The 25,306-nt window shown below is 45.5% G+C and overlaps 1 protein-coding gene across 1 annotated transcript in view; it reads left to right on the top strand.

Moving 5' to 3' along the window:
• LOC113450239 (alpha-2-macroglobulin-like) overlaps positions 1 to 24,780 on the top strand; it is an 81,766-nt gene extending 56,986 nt beyond the window's left edge. Inside the window, exons 26-36 of the mRNA XM_087927695.1 lie at positions 1,103 to 1,259; positions 3,812 to 3,886; positions 4,751 to 4,916; positions 8,413 to 8,675; positions 11,565 to 11,783; positions 13,394 to 13,521; positions 16,679 to 16,769; positions 19,084 to 19,152; positions 22,884 to 22,983; positions 23,162 to 23,203; positions 24,474 to 24,780. Of these exons, the coding sequence (XP_087783821.1) occupies positions 1,103 to 1,259; positions 3,812 to 3,886; positions 4,751 to 4,916; positions 8,413 to 8,675; positions 11,565 to 11,783; positions 13,394 to 13,521; positions 16,679 to 16,769; positions 19,084 to 19,152; positions 22,884 to 22,983; positions 23,162 to 23,203; positions 24,474 to 24,493 (1,330 nt within the window). The 3' untranslated portion in view covers positions 24,494 to 24,780. The remainder of the gene's footprint in view (positions 1 to 1,102; positions 1,260 to 3,811; positions 3,887 to 4,750; positions 4,917 to 8,412; positions 8,676 to 11,564; positions 11,784 to 13,393; positions 13,522 to 16,678; positions 16,770 to 19,083; positions 19,153 to 22,883; positions 22,984 to 23,161; positions 23,204 to 24,473) is intronic.
• The last annotated feature ends 526 nt before the right edge of the window (positions 24,781 to 25,306 follow it).

Here is a 25,306-nt window from a genome sequence, read left to right as displayed (position 1 = left end):
TCTAGTCTAGAGAAAAGAAGGACCAGGGGTGATGTGATGACAGTGTTCTAGTAGCCTGTGCCCAGTGTGTGGGCGCGCAGAGCTGCTTGAAGGAAAGAGCAGCTGCAGCAGCACGGGCGACTCAAGAGTAAGGCTGCAAGGTAATGGCCCCTCCCCTAAGAGATAAAAGCCAGCTGAGAAACTGGAGTGCTTTGCAGGAAGCAAAGAAGTTTTTGCACTCAAGCCTTGTGGACGTTCGGACTCTCTTAGTTTGTGTTTGGAGACTCTTTATGTCTGAAATATTTCTTGGCAACTTTATCTAGTGTTCTTGGCAGCCTTGCACAACCTTGGCAAGGCTCGTTCTTATCAGAGACAATTAGTCTGAAATAGCCTTTTAACCGGGAAGGAACGGAATTCGTAAAGAATCATTTAAAAAGTTTTGCTGTTACCTCCATTTTGTTTTGGTTTCCTTCAAGGGTGGGATTCAAATTTTTTAACAACCGGTTCTGTGGGCATGGTAGAGTTGGTGGGTGTGGCTTGGTGGTCATGTGACTGGGTGGGCATGGCTTGGTGGGCATGTTATTGCCTGGGTATGGCCAACTCAATATCACTCACATCAAGGCACACATCTCCTTGGCTGGCCTCTCATGACTTGTGGGGATGCTGCAACAGTTGTAAGTGTGAAAAAAGGTCATAGGTCATTTTTTTCAGTGCCATTGTAACTTTGAATGGTCCCTCCATACAAGCAAAGTACCAGCAAAGGAGGGGAAAAAAACTCCAGAGACGTTCCTGAAACAGGAAGTCTAGTCCTGCCAAGAATGTAATAAGGGTTAGTGGAGAGGCAGTTTCTGTAAGCAACACCAGAATGTTTCCTTCCTGCCTTCCTTACAGGATTAGGCCAGTAATTTCTTCTAACAACCAGTTCTCCAAACTGCTTAGAATGTTAACAACCAGTTCAAGCGAATAGGTGTGGACTGGTAGAATCCCACCCTTGGTTTCCTTGGAACAAGTTTGGGTCAGAACAGTGCCCCACAAAGTGGGGGGTGGGGTCACTGCTTTTAAAGGGTGCACAGAGGTTACAAATGAAAAACAAAATTAATGGGGTTGCGCTCTGTTCTTGCAGGCTGACCGCTTTTGTGTTGAAGTGCTTTTCTCAAATGAAGAGACACATCCTTGTGGAGGAACGACACCTGAGCGACGCTGAGACCTTTCTGGCCTTAAAGCAGAAAGCAAATGGCTGCTTCCAAGCCAGCGGGACCCTCCTGAACAATGCGCTACAGGTACAGAGAAAGCAGTGGTGGGTGTTAGGGATACACCCTAGCAAGATCTGCAGGGCAGGCAGGCAGGCAGGCAAAATATGTGAGATAAGTGTTGTGTAGCTTACACTCAGTAAAAGCAGATACAGTGCCAATTAAAGTAGTTTTATTCCAGCAAGAGTTAAAGCATAGTCAAAACAGTCCATATATCATACACTTATTTTAGTCCGTCCAGGGAGTATTCATTTGCAAAATTCCAATGTCAAAAATGGTCAGTACACTTACAAAATAACAATCCGGTGATTTATCTCTTCGCAGTAGAGAGAGATATGCACAAACTCAGAAACTCCTCTCTTCCGTTTGCAACTCCAGTAATTGCCAGCAAAGCGTCAGGGAATCGTCAGGGAAATCGTCAGCATCTCTTGCTAGCTCTTATGGTGTTTTCACACCACACCCAAATTACATGCTTTGCATTTAAAGTAACACATACTCTAAACTAAGAATCATAGCTTATATATTATTTTATCTTACCCAAACTAGTTAGGTGACCAATGTTATACCTAACAGTGGGATTCAAAAAAGTTTTTATAACTGGTTCTGTGGGTGTGGCTTGGTGGCTGTGACATGGCATCGTGGGCGTGGCAGGGGAAGGTAACTGCAAAATCTCCATTCCCACTCCACTAACCTGCTTTCCAGCTCCGTTTTCCTGTGCAGGGCAACCAAAGAAGACCCAGCCGATCAGCTGGGACTCAGGAGGCAGAGAATAGATGGGGGAGGGGGCAGTCAGAGGCGGTATTTGCCGGTTCTCCAAACTACTCAACATTTCTGCTACTGGTTCTCCAGAACTGGGTCAGAACCGGCTGAATACCCACCTCTGGATAGCGTGATTTTTTTCTCTCTCCTGTGGTTTCTAGCAGGACAGCAGGCAGTAGAAAGATTTTTTTCCCCCCAATTTAGATCAGTGTTTCCCAACCTTGGGGATTTTGATATGTGGGAAGTTCAGTTTCCCGGACTTCCTCAGCCAGCATGATTTTTAACGTGTGAAACCCCTGCGGAAGTTGCTGGGAATTCTGGGAATGGAGAATTCCCAAGGTTATGAAACACTGGTTTAGACGGCTGCTAAGTCATCGGGAGTAGCTTGCTTACAGGTCCTTGGGTAACCTCCAAGGTGGAGGAAACTTACTCAGACGATCTACTTTCTGTGACCATTTGCGCGTCAATCAATTTGAGTAATAAAGGTGCTTTTTTCTGAAAGAAAACTGGATTTTCTTGGGGTTTTTTTTTCTCTCCTGAAAACATTTTGCTTCTCATCCAAGAGGCTCCTTCAGTTCTGAAAAAAAACTGAAGAAGCTTCTTGGATGAGAAGCAAAATGTTTTCAAAGGGGACCCCCCCCCAAATAATAATAATAATAATAATAATAATAATAATAATAATAATAATAATAATAATATTATTATTATTATTATTATTATTATTATTATTATTATTATTATTATTATTATTATTATTATTATTATTATTATTATTATTATTTCAGTTGCTTTTTGGAAAAAGCACCTGTGGGACAACCAGAACCCTGAATGATTTGAGAATCTCCATAGGTAACCTGAGTGACACTTCTCCCGGTTTTGTGCATTATATGGTCCTGAGGGGAACACCAAGTGGTGATCTCATCTTCACCAACCTGAGGCACCTCTGAAATAGAATAGGATAGGATAGGGTAGGAATAGGAAATAAGAATAGAATAGAAATATGAATAGAATAGAAATAGAATAGAATAATAGAATAGAATAAGAATAAAATAGAATAGAATAGGAATAGAACAGAATAGGAATAGAAAATAAGAATAAGAATAGAACAGAACAGAACAGAACAGAACAGAACAGGAATAGAAAATAAGAACAAGAATAGAATGGAATAATACAATATAATAGACTAAGAATAAAATAGAATGGAAATAGAATATAAAAGAATAGAATAGAATAGGAATAGAAAATAAGAATTACAGTAGAATAGAATAGAATAGAATAGAATAGAATAGAATAGAATAGAATAGAATAGAATAGAATAGAACAGAATAAGAATAGAAAATAAGAACAAGAATAGAATGGAATAATAGAATATAATCGACTAAGAATAAAATAGAATGGAAATAGAATAGAATAGAATAGGAATAGAAAATAAGAATTAGAATAGAATAGAATTTGAATAGAATAGAATAGAATAGAATAGAATAGAATAGAATAACAGAGTTGGAAGGGACCTTGGAGGTCTTCTAGTCCACTCCCTTGCCTAGGCAGGAAACCCTACACCACTTCAGACCAATGGTTACCCAACACCTTTTTAAACGCTGGAAGTTTTTAAAAAGATGTTGGATAACCATTGGTCTGAAGTGGTGTAGGGTTTCCTGCCTAGGAATAGGTTGACTACAGATCCCAGAATTCCCACATCAGGGAGAATTCTGGGATTGGAAAGTCCGCGTATCGGGAGGTTGGAAAAGCTATCTGGGGACATGGGAGCTCCCCTTCTGGGATTCTGTGATGGTTATGGCTGCATCCCATTTTCTTCCTTACAGGGCGGAGTTGACAGTGAGATCACTTTGTCAGCCTACATCACCATCAGTTTGCTGGAGATTCCCTTGCCTGTCACGGTAAGAAGCCGTCTTTCACCTTCCACAGACTCCAATTTAGCCACTGATCGCTCAAGAAAGCTTCCCCTGAAAGCTGATTGGCCTCTGAGCATAATAAAAGTCAAGATGCTCTCAGTTGAGTTTCCTTGACTGGATCCAAGTGTCAGTTCCACGATCGCCATTTTTTTAAACCACATTCCATTTGTTTTTTTCCCATCTTTGCCTAAAACATGAATGGTCATTGACACAATTACCACAGAATTTATCTACCACGCTATGTTACACAAAGCCTACTTATACAGGTAGTCCTTGACTTACAACCACAACTGAGTCTAACATTTGTGTGCCGCCAGGGCTCACAGCAGTCCAAATCTCACCAACCCCACACAAATAGCCGAGATAGCAACAGATACAGATATACCGCTTCACACTGCTTTACAGCCCTCTCTAAGGGGTGTACAGAGCCAGCCTATTGCCCCACAACCATCTGGGTCCTCATTTTACGGACCTCAGAAGGATGGAAGCCCGAGTCAACCTTGAGCCGGGTGAGAATTGAACTGCTGAACCGCTGGCGGTAAAATTAGCCTGCAATACTGCATTCTAACCACTGCGCCACCACGGCTCTAGACCAGGAGTTCTCAAATCCCGGGTGGCAGACCAGAACTGGGCCATGGCACGTCAGAAACTGGGCCACACACATGAGCGAAGCCCCATCCGCGCCCACGCAAGGTGCAGGTGGCGCACAAAACCACGCCCCCATTTGGTCGATGGGAAAAACTCTCTCCACGGAATGGGCTCCTGGGCGGGGGGGGGGGGGGGCAAGTGTTTTTTTGGGTGGGGGTAGTTGGTGCTGCTCTAGACGAATGTCGTCCTTTCTCCCTGCAGCATTCTGTCGTGCGAAATGCTTTGTTTTGCCTGGAGACGGTGTCCCAGCAGAAAGACCTGCCTGTCTACACTCTGGCCTTGTTGGGGTACGCTTTCGCTTTGGCACACAAAGAGGACCAAGTGGCAACAGTACTGCAGAGCCTTCAGGAAAAGGCCGTGAAAGGAGGTGAGGGAAACACCGGTGGGAGAAGTGAGTGGTTTTACTGCGAGGACCACCAGCCCGAGAGGTGGTCCAAGAGGAACGTTTGTCCAGGAATGGGCTTCCAAAATTTTAGCCCAGTGGCTGGGTGGGTGTGGCCAGGGCGGGCGTGGCTTAGTCGGCCTCCTGCACAGGGGTGGAACTCAACACATTTTTACTACCAGTTCTGTGGGCGCGGATTGTTGGGCATGACAGGGGAAGGATACCGCAAAATCTCCATTCCCGCCTCACGCCTCACGCCTAACCTGCTTTCCAGCTCCGTTCTCCTGCGCAGAGCAACCAAAGAACACTCAGCCAATCAGCTGGGACTTGGTAGGCCGAGAATAGATGGGGGCGGGGCCAATCAAAGGTGGGATTTGCCGGTTCTCCGAACTACTCAACATTTCCACTATCGGTTCTCTAGAACCAGTCAGAACCTGCTGAATACTACCTCTGCTCCTGCACCACGGTGGGGAGGGGGCTCTGTGCCTCCAGAGGCTTTCTTCGAGCATGAAGGGAGGACAAAAACGGGAGGACGAAAATGGCCTCCAGGAGGACGAAAATGGCCTCCAGGAGGACGAAAACGGCCTCCGCGGGCTCCAGAGGCTCTCTGGAAGCCGGAAACAGGCCCATTTCTGGCCTTCCTAAACTTGCGAGAGGCCCGTTTTTCACCCTCCCCGAACCTCCACGTGCGCCCTGCACTTACCTGCATCTAAAATAGGCCGCGTGGGGACTCCGGGAAGGGGAGGGGAGGGGAGGAGTGGGTGGGGCCGGCCAGGAGTGGGATTTGAGGGTTCTCCAAACTGCACAGGATCTTAGCTAGGGGCTCTCCCGAACCCCTGGGAACCCTCAGCAGCCCACTCCTGAGGCTGCGTCCATCTATGCAATGGCAGATAATTTTGGGGTTTTTTTATAGGTGGTCCTTGACTTACGACCGCAACTGAGCCCCACATTTCTGTTACCAAGTGAAACACGTCCCATTGTGTGACCATTTCCTGACACAGCTTATTTTATCTATTTTGTTTTAGAACGTTTATATTGCCGCCCTACGTTCACAGGGTGACTCAAGGCGGCTTACGGAAGTATAAAAATATCATATAAAAGAAATAATAAAAATAATAAAATAATAACCCTCCACACACCCTGGCGATACATTGTTGAGTGAATTGCTGCAGCTGTTAAGTTAGTCACACGTTTGTTAAGTGAATCTGGCTTCCCCCGTTGATTTTGCTTGTCGAAAGGTCGCAAAAGAGAATCGCATGCCCCAGGGGACACCGCAACCGTCGTAAATAGGAGTCTGTGCCCAGCGCCCTGTGAGAAAAATCACAAAACACAACTGGAGACAGTAAACAAGAGCTTTATTATGAAGCTTTAGCAAAAGGGAATTCTACTCATAGCAGAAGACGTCTTTCCCAGGAAGGCTGGGGGAATATATATATATATATACAGGTTCAAATTTACAGTCTCTGCTCCTTTCCTGGGTTCACAATCTATCCAACTAGGTAATTCCCTACGCCACACCCATGGCGTACCACCTGTTTCCTTTTCTTTGGAAACCACCCTTGTTCTCATGGCATCTTCCTGTTATGTTCTTCCAAACACAATAAGTCATTAACAAACTTCCGTTAATGTCAGGACAACCTAGTATTCCTTACCTGAAATCTCAAGCCAAATACAAACTCCCACTCCAGGCAAGGACGTAATATTTATTAACTTTGCAGAATAACAAGTTATAAAAACATGATCTGCTTATATAAGCGTTCAGATATTTTTCTAGAAGGTCACTTTACCAACAAAAATGGAATCTCTTTGGTTCTCTACTTTCGTAGGTGTAACAGGTAAATATATATTAAATATATATGTCATTTCCACATAGAACGTGCCCGAATTTTGATCACGTGACCATGGGGATGCTGCTGCAACAATGGTCATACGAGTGGGAAACGGTCATCAGCCACTTTATTTCGAGGCTGTTGTAACTTCAAATGCTCACTAAACAAAGGGTTGTAATGTGAGGACCACCTGTGTTATTTTTATACCTCTTGATGCATGCCATTGTTTCAGTAACAGAGGTCTTTATGCAGCTAGTCCTCAAACTTTACAACCACAACTCAGCCCCAGATTCGATGTTGCTCAGAGAGAAATTGGCTATGTGAGTTTTGTCCCATGTCACGACTTTCTTTGCCGCAGTTGTTAAGTGAATCAGTGCCTTAAATGAGCAACCCGGTCGTTGACAGAATCCGGTTTCCCCGGTTGACTTTGCTTACCGGAAGGTTGCCAAAAAGGGGAACCCGTCACCCCAAGCGGGCACGGCAACCCATCATAAATAGGAGTCCATTGGCAAAGCATCTGAATTTTGATCACTGTCAGGATTCCGGCAATTACCCCCCATTTAAATCATGAGTCTCGAGCCGAACTTCCAAAACTTAAAGATGATTTATTAGGAGTAAACATGTCCGGCACTGCCTGGGTGTAGCCGACTCTGAGACACATAATTCATTGTCACCCTTGACCCTGGTTTCCCCCCACCCTCTGGGTGTATCATAATTCATATTCTCCAATGGGACACATCCATAGCTCAGAGTCATCAATCGTGCTCTCCAGTTAGATTTTTGCACAGCAGAAACTTCGGTCACCTAGATAGAAACTATCTTTGAAAACATTTATGGAATGCAAGCTGCCCACTGCTCCCCCTCCCTTTTTTTCTTTTTTTTTAAACAAATTTTATTAATTTTTGAAATCAATACACAAACAAACAAAGCATAGAATATAAGAACATAAGAGATCTTTTCTGGAAAAACAAATAAGGCGTCTTATTTAAAAACAATAATTCCAAATTATCATATTTCCATACAAACACAATTTAATATGTATATTTATCTTATCTGTTCAACTTCATATCTTTTCCCAACTTCTCTTTATTTCTCCCTTTCCTTCTATTCAATTATATTTCTTTTACCTTGAATTATATTTATTCCTTATTTACAATTTCATTATTCTCTTCCAATGTTCTTTTAGGGTTTTAATTCAAACATAGACAGACATAACACAAAAAATAAATACATAAAGCTTCTTTTTGGAAAGCAGCTTACGGGTTACATCTTTTTGTACAGACATAAATCAAATTCATGCTCACAGAGATACCATTTCATATCTTATTTAACATTCTATATTTTCTATATATTTTCTCTCTTCTATTCACTCTTTTAATTCAATTTTATTTATTTCCCCTCCCTTTCTGTTGACAACTCTAAACAGACCATAGAAATAATTTAAGAGGCCTGGGATATTTCTCACGGCCTGGGATGCTGCAACAGTCGTAAATATGGAAAACAGTCCTCCGCGGCTGTTTTCAGTGCTGTTGCAACTTCGGACGGCCACTAAGGGAACTGTTGCAAGTCGAGGACTTCCTGTAACTGTCTTTGGATGGAGAATCAGAATCCAAAGATTTAATGTTTCTTTCTTTTTTTGCCCCGCTCCGAAGACGATGGCTCCATTCACTGGGAGAGGCCCGTGAAGCCAGAGGCAAGCCAGCCTTTCTACTACCCGCCTCGTGCTCCTTCCGCCGAGGTGGAAACGGCCTCCTACGTACTCCTGACTTACCTGACCAGACGTCCCGCGCTACCAGATGCAGCCTCCGCTAACAGAGCTCCGGCACCATCCCAGGATGATCTGGCGGAGGCCACCAGGATTGTGACCTGGCTTATCAAACAACAGAATTCTTACGGAGGATTCTCCTCCACGCAGGTTGGTGCCTTCCCATCCGTGCATTCGATACGTTGGAAGCTGGGAGCGTTTTGGGTTAGGAGAAAAGAAGACTTTCTGTCAGAGAGGTAGGGTGTTGAGCTGATAACAGAATACAGAAAATCAGAGTTGGAAGGGACCTTGTAGGTCATCTAGTCCAACCCCACCAGCCCAAGCGGGAGACCCTGCACCATTTCTGACAGATGGCAGTCCAATCTCTTCTTGAAAGTCTCAAGTGATGGCGCTCCCACAACTTCCGAGGGCAACTTCTGTTCCATCGGTTGATTGTTCTCACTGTCAGAAAATTTCTCCTTATTTTCAGGTTAAATCTCTCCTTGGTCAGTTCCCATCCATTATTCCTTGTCTGGCCTTCAGGTGTTTTAGAAAATAGCTTGACCCCTTCCTCCTCTCTGTAGCAGCCCCTCAAATATTGGAAGACCGCTATCCTGTCTCCCCTGGTCCTTCTCTTCCCTAGACTAGCCATGCCCACTTCCTGTAACCGGTCTTCCTATGTTTTAGTCTCCAGTCCCCTCATCATCATGGTTGCTCTTCTCTGCACTTTTTCTAGGGTCTCAACCTCTTGTTTACAGTGTGGTGACCAAAACTGGGATGGAGTACTCCAGGTGTTGTTTTGGGTTGGGAGAAAGAAAGATTTTCTGTCAAGAGAGGTCGGGTTTTTGTGCTGGGTTGGAAAACGCACCAGTAGAGGGGAGCCCTGGACCCTACGACCGCAACCGAGCTCACAATTTCTGTTGCTAAGTGAGAAGTGCGTTTTGCGCCCCCTTTCACGGCTTTTCTAGCCACATGGGTTCAGTGGATTAAAATGAGTCGCGCCCCAGTTGCGAAGCGAATTTGGCCCCCCATGGACTTGTCTTGTCGGGAGGTCGCTTAAGGAGAATCGCGCGATCCAAAGGACACTGCATCCGTCATAAATGTAAGCCTGACTCCTGGCTGGCCCCCCACCCCACCCTGAGCCTCCCCGAGACTCCGTGCACGCCCTGCACTTTACCTGTAGCCAAAACTGGCTGTGTGGGGACTCCTATGACAGGTGGGGTGAGCAGGGTGGGGCCAGCCAGGAGTGGGATGTTTTTTTGGGCGGGTTTCTCTGACCTGCACAGGATCTTAGTTAGGGGGCTCTCCCGAACTGCTGCGAACCCCTAGCGGCCCAGTTGCCCCTTAGAAAGTTTAATCTAGCATCAAAACCTGCACCAGTCCTCCCATAGTCGGGTTCCAATATTTGAAGGGTATTGGAACACACAAGGAAGAGGTGTGTCAACCTGCTTGCCTTCAGAAATTGGGGGTGCCTGATCGCTGGAGGATTTTTATTTTTTTTTAAGAAGAGGTTTTTCAGGCAGCCACTTGTCTGAATTCCTAACAGCGAAACAATTAACCAGTGGAACGATTTGCCTCCGGAAATTGTAGGGGCTTTATCATTGGAGTTTTTTTTAAGAAGAGCCTGGACAGCCATTTTGTCTCCCGCTTGAGCCGAGGGTTGGACTAGAAGACCTCCAAGGACCCTTCCAGCTCTATTCCCATTGATCTTTTGTGTTCAATATGGACTTCTGAATTTCTTTCATGCGCAACTCAAAGTAATAAGGTGGTTAATACAGACAATAGTTCTTTGATGCTTAAGTAAGACCACACCTAGAGTACTGCATCCAGTTTTTCTCACCACATTATAAAAAAGATGTTGAGGTTCTAGAAAAAGTACAGAGAAGAGCAACCAGGATGATGAGGGGACTGGAGACTAAAACATAGGAAGACCGGTTACAGTCAAAAGAGACTGGACAGCTATTTGTGCGAAATGGTATAAGGTCTCCTTTTTGAGTAGGGGGGTTGGACTAGAACAGGGGTCACCAACCTTTTGGACCTCAGGGACCATCAAACTCATGATTTTAAATATGGGAAAATCCCCCAAAAAGTCTGCAGGAAAATTCCCCAGTCTGTTTTCCTATCGATCGATCATTCTTTATTTGGGATTGCAGGATACCGTCTCCAGCTCCGTTCTCAGGGGGAGGGGGAGAGAAAGAGAGACTTTTGGCTTCATGCAAGGAAAGCAGCAGAAGCAGCAGAAGTCTTTCTTTCTCTCCCCCAAACTCCGGCAGAAATGAGTCTTTGTGAGACTTGTCACGCCGGCGCAGCCTCTTGGAGCAGGATGCCTTGCAGGGTCCCAAAGACTCATTTCTGGCAGAATTTGTGAGAGAGAAAGACTTTTGCTGCTTTCCTTGCGTGCAGCCAAAAGCAGAAGAAAGAAGCAGCTCGGTGGCCAGGCCTGGCGCGTGGGGCAAGTTCCCTCCCTCTGCTCTTCCCTCACCCTCCCCTCACTACCTTATGTTGTTCACAGTGCAGGTGAGGCAAGCGTTGTGTTCCCATGGGCCATGTGGGCGGTGCAACCTTAGGTTCCCACGCAGCCTGGATTAATTGCTTGTGGGATGGATGCTTTGGGAGTGACATGTCTCTGTGGACCACCAAAAATTTTTTCACAGACCATCAGTGGTCCCCGGCCCACTGGTGGATGACCACTGGACTAGACGACCTCCGAAGTCCCTTCCAGCTCAGTTACTCTTTTCTCATCCTCTCATGAACTCTTGATGTGAAGAAAACATTGAAAACATTTGTGTTCTTAGGGGAAGAAATCACCCTCACATCCAGTGGTGGGATTCAATTTTTTTTTTTTTACTGCTGGTTCTGTGGGTATGGCTTGGTGAGCGTGGCTTGTTGGGCGTGGCAGGGGAAGGATACTGCAAAATCTCCATTCTCACCCCACTCCTGGGAGGAGGTTACCACTGGTTCTCCAAACTACTCAAAATGTCCGCTACCAGTTCTCCAGACCTGGTCAGAACCTGCTGAATACCCACCTCTGCTCACCTCCATCTCACCTTCTCCTCACAGGACACCGTGGTGGCCCTCCAGGGCCTGGCCTTGTATGCGGGTTTCACTTTTGCCAAGAACGCAGCCGGCAGCACAGTGAACTTGAAGTCAGGTGGGAACAACGTGAGGGAATTCCATGTGGACAACTCCAACAGGCTTCTGCTTCAGTGCCAGGCCCTGCCCAGTGTGCCTGGGGAGTATACAACAGTTGTAACTGGGGAAAGTTGCATCTACCTGCAGGTGAGGTTCTCGGGGACTCCTTGGGAGAGAAAAGGCAGTGACGGGATGCAGGAGTCTACTGTTGTGGGTCAATTTAATATATATTTCAATATGCTTATTCGACCCTATGACTATCATTAAGCGTTGTACCTTATGATTCTTGATGAATGTATCTTTTCTTTTATGCACACTGAGAGCATTTGCACCAAGACAAATTCCTTGTGTGTCCAACAACACTTGGCCAATAAAAAGAACTCCTATTCTATGCTATGCTATGCTATGCTATGCTATGCTATGCTATGCTATTCTTATGATTCTTGATGAATGCATCTTTTCTTTTATGCACACTGAGAGCATTTGCACTAGGACAAATTCCTTGTGTGTCCAACAACACTTGGCCATTAGAAAGAACTCCTATTCTATTCTGTTCTGTTCTGTTCTGTTCTATTCTTATGATTCTTGACTCTTGACGAATGTATCTTTTCTTTTATGTACACTGAGAGCATTTGCACCAAGACAAATTCCTTGTGCGTCCAATCACACTTGTCCAATAAAGAATTCTATTCTATTCTATTCTATTCTATTCTATTCTATTCTATTCTATTCTATTCTATTCTATTCTATTCCATTCCATTCCATTCCATTCCATTCCATTCCATTCTATGATTCTTGATGAATGCATCTTTTCTTTTATGTACACTAAGAGTATTTGCACCAAGACAAATTCCTTGTGTGTCCAATCACACTTGTCCAATAAAGAATTCTATTCTATTCTATTCTATTCTATTCTATTCTATTCTATTCTATTCTATTCTATTCTATTCTATTCTATTCCATTCCATTCCATTCCATTCCATTCCGTTCCAACCTTATGATTCTTGACGAATGTATCTTTTCTTTTATGCACGCTGAGAGCATTTGCACCAAGACAAATTCCTTGTGTGTCCAACAACACTTGGCCAATAAAGAATTCTAGAATTCTATGTTGCTTATGAGCCTGGCTTCCAGGCTTCTTCATGGAAATAAAATAGAGTTGGGGACTTATCGGGGTGGGTTGCTGGGGGCTCGCAGGGGCTTGGGAGATCCCCTAGCTATGACTCTGCGGGGCTCAGAGATTCCCTCAATTACCTCAGAAGACAAGCAGCAAGGGAAAGCTCTTAATAGGCTTAATTGAATTTCTGGGCATTCAGCCAAGAGCATTTCACACCTCGTCAAAGTGTTGCAAGCTAGATAAACAATCCACTCAGCACTTGAAGGGAGAGCCATTGAGAAAATCAGATAACATAGCCATTAGCCTCTGAGGGGATTAATTCCCAAATAATAAGACTCACATAACTCACCAGAAACTCCACTTAAAGACTCCCTCTCACAGTCACTGCTATTAAGCCTAGTTTCAGCCAGACTATTATTTTAAGTGTTAAATGCACGAAAAAATAAGCAACTTTTTGGTATATTATCAGACCGGAAAAGGCTGAGCAACATGGATCTAGGGAACAATTCCACCCCGCACCCTTGAGTCTAGATGGGCCGAGGGGTCCTAGATTTCCTTGAGACCAGCGGAAAATCTGCATTGCCTGGACTGGCTAATTCCCCAGTAAAGATGACCCATTAACAAAATATTCCCTCCTCAGACTACCTTGAGGTACAATGTGCTCCCACACCCGGAGGAAGCTCCATTCGCGCTGACTGTCAGCACGATTCCCGAGACGTGTGTTGGGGTCAAGGCCCACAAGGAATTCGACATTGCAGTAAATGTCAGGTAATTCTCTCTTCCATTGGTCACAGCCGAAGGGGAACTGGCTGTCAATCCAGGGATGCCATGATCCCTATAACTTGCTTGCTAATCTAATCTAAAACAAATGTGATTTGTTCGGGGTCCCCATACATCATGGGGAACCTAATACAGGTAGTCCTCGACTTACCATAGCTCATTTAGTGACCGTTGAACGTTGCAATGGCAATGACAAAAAAATGACTTATGATCATGGTCCACAGTTACAACCTTTGTAGCATCTGATCACAGGATCCAAATTCAGGTGCTTGGCCACTGGTTCACACTTATGACCGTTGCTGTGTCCCGGGGTCATGCGATCACCTTTTTGTGACTGTATGACGAGCGAAATCAATGGAGAGTCCAGATTCACTCAACAACTGCATTACGAACCTATCGGTTGCAGTGATTCCCTTAATAACTGTAGCAGAGAAATGGGGCCAAACTCACTTAACAAATGTCTCCCTTCACAACAGAAAATTTTGCACTCAGTTGTGGTTGTAGGTGGAGGACTACCTGTAATGCCTTAGCATAGTGGTGGCTAACCTTTTTGGGCTCCTGTGCCAAAAATCGTGTGCGTGCTTGCACTCACACGCTTGCCTGCCAGCACCCAGAAGGCAATGTACACCCCCAACGTCCCCTGCGCATGCACACGCAACCTCCCCTCCCCCCGGCCATCGCTCCCTTAGCTGCACTGCGCCTCACAGCTGATTTTCAGCCTCCCAGAGGCTTGAAAAAAACCTCTGCAGGCTTTGCAGGCCGAATAATAGGCCCGTTTCATCACTTCCAGTATTACAGGAAGTGACGAAACGGACCTATTATTCGTCCCGCAGCTTTTTTTTCAAGCCTCTGGGAGGCTGAAAAAGGCCTCGGACCAGCGGAAAATCAGCTGTGAGGCGCGCACATGGGCAGTGAGGTAAGTTTGTCTGCAGCTCGCATGCCAGCAGAAATGGCTCTGCGTGCCACCTAGGTTCGCCATCGCAGCCTTAGCAAGTTGTCTGAACTATTAAGCTGTGATACGGCTTATTTATTTGGATATAGCGGTGGCCCCCAACCTTTTGGGCACCAGTTCTGTGGAGAAAGGTTTTTCCGCGGACTGGAATGGGGTGGTGGTTTTGTGTGCTGTTACATCCCACAGACGGGGCTTCACTTCTTTGTGTGGTCCGGTTGCTGTCATGCTGCAGCCTGGTGTCAGTCCTCAAACCGGGAGTTGGGGACCACTAGGTCAATGACGGCGAACCTTTGGCATGCGTTCCAGAGGTGGCATGCAGAGGTTTCTCTGTGGGCATGCGAGCCGTTGCGCCAGCTCAGTCTGCCGTGCATGTATGCACCTCCCATCGGTGCACTGGTTTTTGGGTCTGCCGTGCATGCCCGGGGGACAGGGCGCATGCGTGGGGGATGTTTGCATATGCACAGGGTGTGGGGTGCATGTGCAGGGACCCCTGTAGATGTGGGGGGGGGGTAGGTGCATGTGCGGGGGACACACGTGGATTGCATTTTTGGGATGCATGCATGCTTTGGGGACTCGGTGCCGAAAAGGTTAGCCATCACGGCCCTAGGGCCATGATGGCGAAGCTGTGGCACACATTCCACAGGTGGCACGCAGAGCCATTTGTGCTGGCACACAAGCTGCAGGCAAATTTACCTCAGTGCGCATGCCTGCTCCTCACAACTCTTTTTTTTTGTGGGGGGGTGGTGGTTTGAGGCCTTTTCCGGCCTTTCTTTGGAAAAAGCCTCTGCGAGGCTTCTCAGGACGAATTATAGGCCCGTTTCATCACTTTCAGTAATACCGGATGTGACGAAATGGGCCTATAATCCATCCTGAAAAGCCTTGCAGAGGCTTTTTCCAAGCCTCCAGGAGGCCGAAAAAGGCCTCAAACCAGCTGAAGAATCAGCTGTGAGGCGCAGTGCAGGTAAGGGGGTGGGGATTGCACATGCATGCGTAGGGGGCGCAATGCATTCTGGGTGCTGGCTCGTGAATGCAGGCGCACCGGCGTGCATGCCATTTTTGGCACAGGAGCCCAAAAAGGTTAGCCATCACTGCCCTAGGTTATAGTTTGTGATACACACAAAACAAATGTTTTTTCTTAATGGTGTGGTTGTGTGAATCCAGCCACCTTATGTGCGAAATGCTTAACTGGGTGAAAGAAGGCTTTAGTCAACTCACTCACTCATCTAGACATTTACTGTAATTCGCAGGGGAGTTAATTCTAGTTTAAAAACACCTTCAGCAGTGCTTGGAGTTAAACACACAGAATGAACTACCTCACAAAAACAGCTGAAAGGTTAACCGTCCATCCTTCTTTCTGAGGTAAAGTTGAAGTCCCAGGTGGCAGTCCTAGGTGGCTCCATGAAACCAGGGCTTCTCTAGGCACCTTACTTTTATGCCTTATCTCCCGTATCTTCCTACGAAGAGTGAAGTAGGAACAGCAGTAAGAAAGTCTATCCACGTTGTCTACCGTTGCCGCAATCATAATTGCGCCACTGCAGATATTTTGAGTGTTTCAGAAAACAAGAAGTTCCCCATGAAGATGGTGAGGACTCAGAAAGCAATGTGTGATTCTGTGTTGCCGGCACCCAGGGCTAAGTCAAGTGTCTGGGAGGAACCGATAGTGATAGTGATGCCATTTGAACATTGTCACAGCAACCTCATCTGGATAGACCTGCTCTCCAAGCCCTAATCAACCTTTCAATGCAGAGAGGACAACCTTTGGATGGGCAAATATAGGCTAAGTGGTGGAATCACATCAGATCACTGACATTCAGACATCCACAGACACACAGAGATAAATCTTGTTTACATACCATTTAAAAGATACAATTCAAAGTCTAGGAGACATCAAAGAGGAAGACACATTCCCACCAAGACTGACAAGACTGACTACCACACAGAGACAACCAGCATCCTTCCCTCCCCTCTGCACTGTTGATGTTGCCTAGTATGGTCATGAAATGTCAGCAGAAAAAACATCAAATTCAAAGAGTGCAACAAACATAACTGAACAAATTTCACGTTCCAACCAGAGACTAGAACTGGATTGTCTTGGTAGAAACCCAAATGGGTGAATGTAGGATCAGGAATTAAAAACTTCACGCCCATCTTAACTGGGGCTGACATTGTTTCTTTTCCTTCTCGTTTGTCCAGTTACGTCGGGAAGCGTTTGGCCTCTAACATGGCGATTGTTAAAGTCAAGATAGTCTCTGGATTTGCACCAAATAAGCCCTCTGTAAGAAAGGTAACGGACAATTTTTATATTAATCTCTTCTTCTTCTTCAAAAAAAAGCATTGATCTCCCCTGACTAAAGTACACCAAATAATTAGCTGTGGTGTAGAGTTGTAATTGCAGGAATGTTCTTGGATGGCAAACCTCAGATAAAGAATGTTTACAAGCAATCACAACTCAGGCAAACAAAGTCACTAATCTAAAGGAGGATTAGAGAGAGGAAGTAAACATGTGTTAGACTTTAACTAGAGATAATTAATCGTGTTCTTTACTATGCTAAACAGTAACGAAAGTTAAGCAGTGACCAAAGTTAACCAATGATTGAGGAGAGCTAATAATGTGAATAAATGCAAGACTAGACTCCAATAAAGCTCATCATGATTCAGTTGATCATGATCAAGCAACTCGACTGCCTCGTCATTACAACACTGTGGATAGAAGTTGGCCACAGAAACCACCCTCCAAGATTCATAGCTGAGATGTTGAAATAGAATCTCTTGTGTGTGTGTGTGGGGAGAGGAAGGAACGGGGAATGGAAATGTGCCCTGCGTTGTTTGATGATGGCCCATGCTCTCCATGGCAGTGTCATCCCTCCCAACTTGGTCAGTTAAAAAATAAAGATCTCTTGGATCCACAATTAGCCAAAAGTAAGAGTAAAGGTACAGGTTCCCCTCGCACATCCGTGCTAATCGTTTCCGGCTCTAGGGGGCGCCGGTGCTCATCTCCGTTACAAAGCCGAAGAGCCAGCGCTGTCCCAAGACGTCTCCGTGGTCATGTGGCTGGCATGATTAAATGCCAAAGGCTCATGGAACGCTGTTACTTTCCCAACGAAAGGTGGCCCCTGTTTTTCTACTTGCATTTTTTTAGGTGCTTTCGAACTGCTAGGTCGGCAGAAGCTGGGACGAGTAATGGGAGTCAAAAAGAGGGCTGTGAAAATATTTACAGATCTCTCAAGTCCTGGATATAAATTGTTTCAACTTCTACCCTCAAAATGACGCTATAGGGCACTGCACGCCTGAACAACTAGACACAAGGACAGCTTCCCCCCTCCTCATGCCATCACTCTCTAAACAACCAATTCCCACAAAACTGTCAAAACTACTTAGTAAGGCTATATTAGTATTACTCTTCTCATTCCTTCCTATTACTGATCTCTTCCCACTTATGACTATAACCGTGTTGCTTGTATCTTTACAATTTCTATTGTTTTATTTGTTCCCTAGTATGATTTGATTGCTTATTAGTAACCTATGACTATCACTAAGTGTTGTATCTTATGATTCTTGATGTATGTATTTTTATTTTTATTATGTACACTGAGTGCTTATGCGCCGAAGACAAATTCCTTGTGTGACACTTGGCCAATAAATTATTCTCTTCTCTTCTCTTCTCTTCTCCATTACTCTACTCTACTCTACTCTTCTCTATTCTTATTTTCTCTTCTCTTCTACTTTTCTCTTCTCTTCTACTCTTCTCTTCTCTTTTCTCTTCTCTTCTACCTTCCTCTACTCTACTCTACTCTACTCTTCTTTATTCTATTCTTATTTTCTCTTCTCTTCTACTCTTCTCTTCTCTTTTTTTCTCTTCTCTTTCTCTTCACTTCTCCTCTTCTCTTCTCCGTTCCTCTACTCTACTCTACTCTTCTCTATTCTATTCTTATTTTCTCTTCTCTTCTCTTCTCTTCTTCTCTTCTTCATTCCTCTACTCTACTCCTCTATTCTATTCTTATTTTCTCTTCTCTTCTACTCTTCTCTTCTCTTCTCTTCTCCATTCTCTACTCTACTCTACTCTACTCTACTCTACTCTACTCTTCTCTATTCTATTCTTATTTTCTCTTCTCTTCTACTATTCTCTTCTCTTCTCTTCTCCATTCCTCTACTCTACTCTTCTCTATTCTATTCTTATTTTCTCTTCTCTTCTCCTCTTCTCCATTACTCTACTCTACTCTACTCTACTCTACTCTGCTCTTCTCTATTCTATTCTTATTTTCTCTTCTCTTCTACTATTCTCTTCTCTTCTCTTCTCTTCTCTTCTCTTCTCTTCTCTTCTCTTCTCTTCTTCTATTCTATTCTATTCTGTTCTGTTCTGTTCTATTCTTATTTTCTATTCCATTCTATTCTATTGTCGCGAAGGCTCCTGGATCGGGGCTGAAAGGCAAAAGCGGAAGCAGTGTGCTCCGTCCCATAATTGAGTAGACCAGGTTGCCCTGACGAAACAACACTTCCTCCTTCTAAGGTTTTAGCTGACAGTGGCTGATGCCGGATTGGTGGCCCTGATCCCTAATCATGAAGAAATCTCTGTTTTGTTTTGTTTTCGTTTTCTGCAGCTGAAAAATCAGGGTCCGATTCAGCGGGTGGATGTAACAGCCAATAGCGTGGATCTGTATTTGGAGAAGGTGAGTCCAGAAACCACAACGAAGGAACGGACGAGCTAGAGGGACGCCAATAAAGAGAGGAAGGGAGTGATGGGTTTTTTGCCCTCCAAATCTTCCCGTGGTTCAGGAAAACGTTAATATTTCACATGAAGGCAGAGTCATCAACAAAGGGAATTATAGGCAGGCCTTGACTTACAACCAGGGGTGGGATTCTCCCGGTTTGGACCGGTTCGGGCGAACCTCCTAGCTGCGATGAGCAGCTGGCTACGAACCGGTTCAATCCAACCATCATGTGGGCCATGCGCTGTGCTCACCTATACCCGCTCAGCTGATTCGCGCGGCAGAGCGGATGGCTGCTCCTCAGCTGTGTTACTTCCCCAAAGCAACATTAAAGGTCAGTAATTGTGATAGCTACGCGCAGGAAGCACACAGGCACGCGCGGAGCACGCGATTAGCGAACTGGTTGTTACGCCGGGAGAATCCCGGCCCTGCTTACAACAGCTCACATAGTGTCCAAAGTTACAATGGCACTGAAAAAAAGGGACTTTTTTCACACTTACTTTTCCAGCATCCCTGCAGTCCCATGATCAAAATTCAGGCGCTTGGCAACCAATTCATATTTACAATGGTGGTTGCAGTGTCCTGGTGCGTGTGTGTGTGTCCCCTTTTGTGACTTTCTGACAAGCAATGTCAATGGAGAAGCCAGAGTCACTTAACCACCGTGTTACCCGTTTAATAACAGCAGTGAATTACTTACCAAAGGGGGCGAGAAAAGTCATAAAACGGGACAAAGCCCACTTAACAAATTTCTCACTTAGCAACATAGACCTCGGGCTCAATTGTGGTCGTACGTTGAGGACTACCAGTGCTTCCCTGAAATATTTGTGGAAAAAGTAGAATAATAGAGAAAGGCATCGGGGGCTGTCCAGATATTTTGGACTTCATTCCACATCTCACGTGGTCAGGTTGTGTGGAGCAAGTTCAAAACTTCTCAGCCCATCCCTGGGTGCTTGGTGGGCTTCAGTATTTCAGATAACAGATAATCAGAGTTGGAAGGGACCTTGTAGGTCATCTAGTCCAACCCCCCGCGGGACACCCTGCACCGTTTCTGACAGATGGGAGTCCAATCTCTTCTTGAAAGCCTCAAGTGATGGCGCTCCCACAACTTCCGAGGGCAACTTCTGTTCCATTGGTTGATTGTTCTCACTTTCAACCTTCTAAGCCAGGGGTGTCAAACTCAATTACATTAAGGGCCTCATCAGGGCTACAGTTGACCTCAGGAAGGCTGGGGGGCAGGCATGGCCGACTGGGTGGGCGTGGCCAACTTGACACTGCTCCCTAAACTGCTGGCATGTTTCCTCTTTGTATTAAGTAGGCCAGGCCGAAGCAATGTGGGCCAGCCTGTTATATTTTCCAGGATGGCCCCGTGGATCGGATCTGACCACATGTCTCAGCCAGTCCTTGAGTATTGAAGATTTGTCCTAAAATGAATACAAACTCCAGCTCCTTTGTAGTGCAATGGTGGTTTATTCATTAGCTCAACAAACCACAAATACTCTTCTCTTGACAAGAAAGGCTCAAAGCCAGGCAAGGTTAGAGTTGGGTTTGAGTTTGCTCCCTTTCCTTTTATTACCATTATCATGAGACACACCCCACCACACCCAGGCCTATAAGCAGTTCTAGTTTTGACCACGCCTAACCCATTTTCCCTAAATGCTATTAGCCCTATAACGTGTCTACTTCCCTACCCTATTCCGACCCTCACTAACCGATCCCCACCTGACGCCACCTTCACCATGTTTTAACCCAAGTCTTAATGACCACGTATATGGGCCCCACCCCCCTTTTAACAATATGCACCACATCAATACATGAAAAGAGCCATTTCCAGCAGCCCCGCAGTTGTTTCAGAATCCATCCTGCAGCCCCGCAGTTGCTTCAGAATCCATCCTCAGCTCTGCTGAGTCATTCCAAAGGCATTGGCCAGCACACAAGCAGAAATACAGATCCGACAGCAGCTGACTAAGGGGACATAGCCAGCTGACTTGCCGCGAGGCATATTCGAAGCTTGGAGCCCGACATTGAGTTTGACACTCCTGTTCTAAGCGGCACAGGCAATCCTCATCTTACAACAGTTCGTTTAGTGACTAATGTTGCAATAGCACTGAAAAAAAGTGGCCGTTTTTCACACTCAACGACCGTTGCGGCCATCTGTGTGGTCACGTGATCCAAATGCGGACGCTTGGCAACTGGCACGTACCCTATCCTCTTTTGCGACTTTGACAAGCAGAGTCAATGGGGAAGCCAGATTCCTTTAACCATCAGGCTGTTCGCTTCACAAGTGCAGTGATTCACTTATCAAGGGTGGCAGGGAAAGTTGTAAAAAATGGGACAAGGCTCGCTTAACAATGGTCTCATTTAGCGCCATAAATTTGGGGCTCCATTGTGGTTGTATGTGAGGCTGTTTTGCCGGTAGCCACGCATGCAAGATGCGAAGCTGGATTTAAAATGAAGAGAAAGGAAAGAACCATCTGGCAAAACTTGGGGCAATGCCAATACAACTGTACACGAACTTACAACTCACAACTGTAATTGAGCCCAGAATTATGGTTTTAAGTCCTGTAGTCATTAAGCAATTCACCGGATCCGACTTTACAGTGTTTTGTGTAAGCAAATGCCATAGTGCTTCTGCAAATCTATTTTCCCCAATGGGCATTTTTTTTGCGGAAAACCAGAAATAAAAATTGAAAACCAGCAAAAATTGAAAACCTGGTGCAGTCATGGCGAGCTGGTTAGCAAATGCCCCAAATGCAATCACATGATTGGGGGTGGCTGGGGCAGGAACTCAGGCATAATTTTGAAAAGGAGTCCTAAGTCACTCTGAGGAAAGGCCAGTCATCAGTCTACTTGTAAATGCCATCACATTTCTTCACTTGCGACAGTCTTTCTGTAGCTGCTGAGGGACGTAAAATACCTCCTCTAAGTCATATACATGTAGGGGTGAGATTCAAAACTCCCAGCAACCGGTTCGCTGCCCAGTTGCTGGGTGGGTGTGGCCTACCGGAACTTCCGGGAGGGCTGTTTTTTGCCTTCCGCAGGGTCTGGAGGCTTCTCTTGGGCCTCTGGGAGGGTGAAAACGGGCTCCGCAGGCCCACCGGAAGCTGGAAACAGCCCCGTTTCCGAATTTCCGGACCTTCCGGGATGGCCATTTTTTGCCTTCCCCAGAATCTGGAGGCTTCCCTCAGGCCTCTGGGAGGGTGAAAACGGCCTTCCCGGGGCTCCGCAGGCCCACCAGAAGCCAGGAAAAGACTCGTTTCCGGACTTCCAGAACTTCTGGTTTGGCCATTTTTCGCCTTCCCCCGTCTGGGAAGGAGAAAATGGCCTCCCCAGGGCTTCTGAGGGCCTCCGGAAGCCGGAAAGAGGCCCATTTTCAGACTTCCAGAACGTCCGGTTTGGCCCATTTGTCATCCTCCCAGAGCCTCCAAGTGGACCCTGCACTTATCTGCATCCAATTTAGGCTGCATGGAGACTCCCGGGAAGGGCAGGGCAGCATGGCCAGGCCAGCCAGTCGGTTGAACTACCGGTTTGGCGAACCGGATGTAAATTTAACATCTGGTTTACCCAAACCGGCCCAAACTGGTAGAATCTCACCCCTGTATATATGTGGCAAAGGGGACAAAGGAGCAAATACGTTGAAAATGTACAGATTGATTTTACCTGAACATCAACTAATCTGAACTTCTTGCCTGCAGCTGACCAACACCACTGTGCAGTTCTCTTTCACGGTGGAACGAAGCGTTGAGATCCAGAATCAGCGTCCAGCCTTTGTGAAGGTGTACGACTATTACGATGGTGAGTGCAGAATACGCGGCTGTTGGTTCTGAATCCAATTCTGCACCACAGCCAACCTATCCCCACAAGGACTCCAAAGCCAAATCTTGAAAGATGGTGAAAGAACAGCTCACATCGCTTTGGGATGTAGCGGAAAGCGCAATTGGGTGTTAACCATAGTTTCCTTCGTTTTTTTCAGATGAATCGGCAGTGGTTCCGTATCACGCCCCCTGCAGTTCAGGTATAGTATGAACTCCTTTTGGATTCTACTACTCTCTTCCACCTTCTTCTTTTTTTTTTTTTCCGATGAGTGGAAAAGTCTAAACATGGCCAATTTCAATTTTTATTCTCTTGGATGGAATACTATTCCCCCAAATCTGTCTCTTGAGTTTAGGCCAGAGGCCTCCAAATGTGGAAACTATACAACTTGTAGACTTCATCTCACAGAATTCCTCCAGCCCCCCTCAACCTCAACAACAAACCCATTTGCCTCAAAAGGTGTCCAGATAAATATGCAGAAGTGAGGTTGACTTCACCTAGTCCAGTGGTGGCTAACCTTTTTGGGCGCCCATGCCAAAAACTGTGCAGGTGCTTGCACGCTCGTGCTCGCGTGCCAGCACCCAGAAGGCAATGCGCCCCTACGCATACATGCACAATCTCCCACCCCTTAGCTGCACCAATTTTTGGCTGGTTTGAGGCCTTTTTCGGCCTCACAAAGGCTTGAGGAAGGCTTCTGCAAGCTTTGCAGGCTGAAAATTAGCCCCTTTTAGTCACTTCCTGTTTTTCCAAACATACCGGAAGTGACAAAACCGGGCTAGTTTTTGGCCTTCAAAGCTTGCAGAAGCCTTCCTCAAGCCTTTGGGAGGCTGAAAAAGGCCTCAAACCAGCCAAAAATCAGCTGTGAGGCGCGCACATGCGCAGTGAGGTAACTTTGCCTGCAGCTTGCATGCCAGCACAAATGGCTCTGCGCTATAGGTTCGCCATCAAATGTGATTACTTTGAAGATGGTTCAAAGTTTATAAGTGATACACTTTTTATAAGTTAGATAAGTTTTACATAACTTTGTTTCATAAGTTATTGTTCATAATTGACATTCCTATGTGAAGCTGGCCTGCCATTTATTCAAGAACTAAACTTAAATCATCAGGCCCTTGTGCAATGCATCATCTCAAAAATTAGAAGGGAAAAGGCTAATTTGGCGCTTTTCTGCAATTGTTAACAACTGGCAAGTGTTCAGATATGTTGGACTTCAATTTCTTTTGCGTGCTAGCTGAGCATGACCATTTTTGTCCGATGTATTTAGAGAGGACAGGTTTCAATTATAGCCAACTCCCATCCAATTTCTGTTTAACTGGTCCAGCAAGAAGAATGCGAAATTCATCTTAAATGATAAATCATCTTAAAAGGAGAAGCCTGTTTGGCTTGGAGAAGTCCAACACCCAAATTTCTTTGTCCATCTTTGGTTGAATGCTTGGCTTGTTGACATTTTGATGGCCATTTCTCTCCCATAGCTAATGTTGGGAATGCATGAAGAACAGAATAGCTCTCCACCATCTCAGTCAATCCCATTGCTGCTTCCCCTGATGAGAAAACAAGAGGCAGAAAACAGACAGCCAAAGACCCAAGAAGAAGAATCCGGTGCTTTCTGGGTGCCTTACTTTTTATCTACCACTTTCTGAGCCCCAAGGAATTCGAGACGCGCCACTGGCTTCACCTTCTCTCCATTTGGGTCTGGAAAAAAACCAAACATCTGGCATTTACTGTTGTCTTCTCTGATGGTGGAAAGAACGAAACAAATAAATAAATGTTTGGATTCTATCAGCTGTGCTTCAAATCCATGTCTAATGATAGAAACAGGCTCGCTGCAGATTTTTAAGGTTGAAAATGCAACATCTCCAGAAGTTCTAAGGCTGGAGGAGATTGACCCGATTTGATTTGACTGGTTGGGTTAAAATCTACTTTGTTCCAGTGATGGTCCTTACCTATTCAAACCCCAAACTCTAAGGGTCCTCATTTGGCAAAAGTGGAGGAAATGGTAAACCGAGTCAAGAGTCACAGAAAGTAGATCGCCTGAGTAAGTTTCCTCCACCTTGGAGGTTACCCAAGGACCTGTAAGCAAGCTACTCCCGATGACTTAGCAGCCGTCTTAAACCAGTGTTTCCTAACCTTGGGAATCTTCAATTCCCAGAATTCTCCAGCCAGCAACTTCATCAGAGGTTTCACACATGTTAAAAAGCATGCTGGCTGAGGAAGTCTGGGAAATTGAAGTTCCCGCATATCAAAATTCCCAAGGTTGGGAAACACTGATCTAAATTGCGAAAAAAAAAGATCTTTTTTTCTACTG

This window comes from Pseudonaja textilis, chromosome 2 (assembly GCF_049901715.1).
Source record: "Pseudonaja textilis isolate UNSWEBS1 chromosome 2, rPseTex1.2, whole genome shotgun sequence".
In the NCBI taxonomy this organism is placed as follows: Eukaryota; Metazoa; Chordata; class Lepidosauria; order Squamata; family Elapidae; genus Pseudonaja; species Pseudonaja textilis.
The sequence above is the reverse complement of the archived record's forward strand: the minus strand, read 5'-3'. Positions and strand labels throughout refer to the sequence as shown.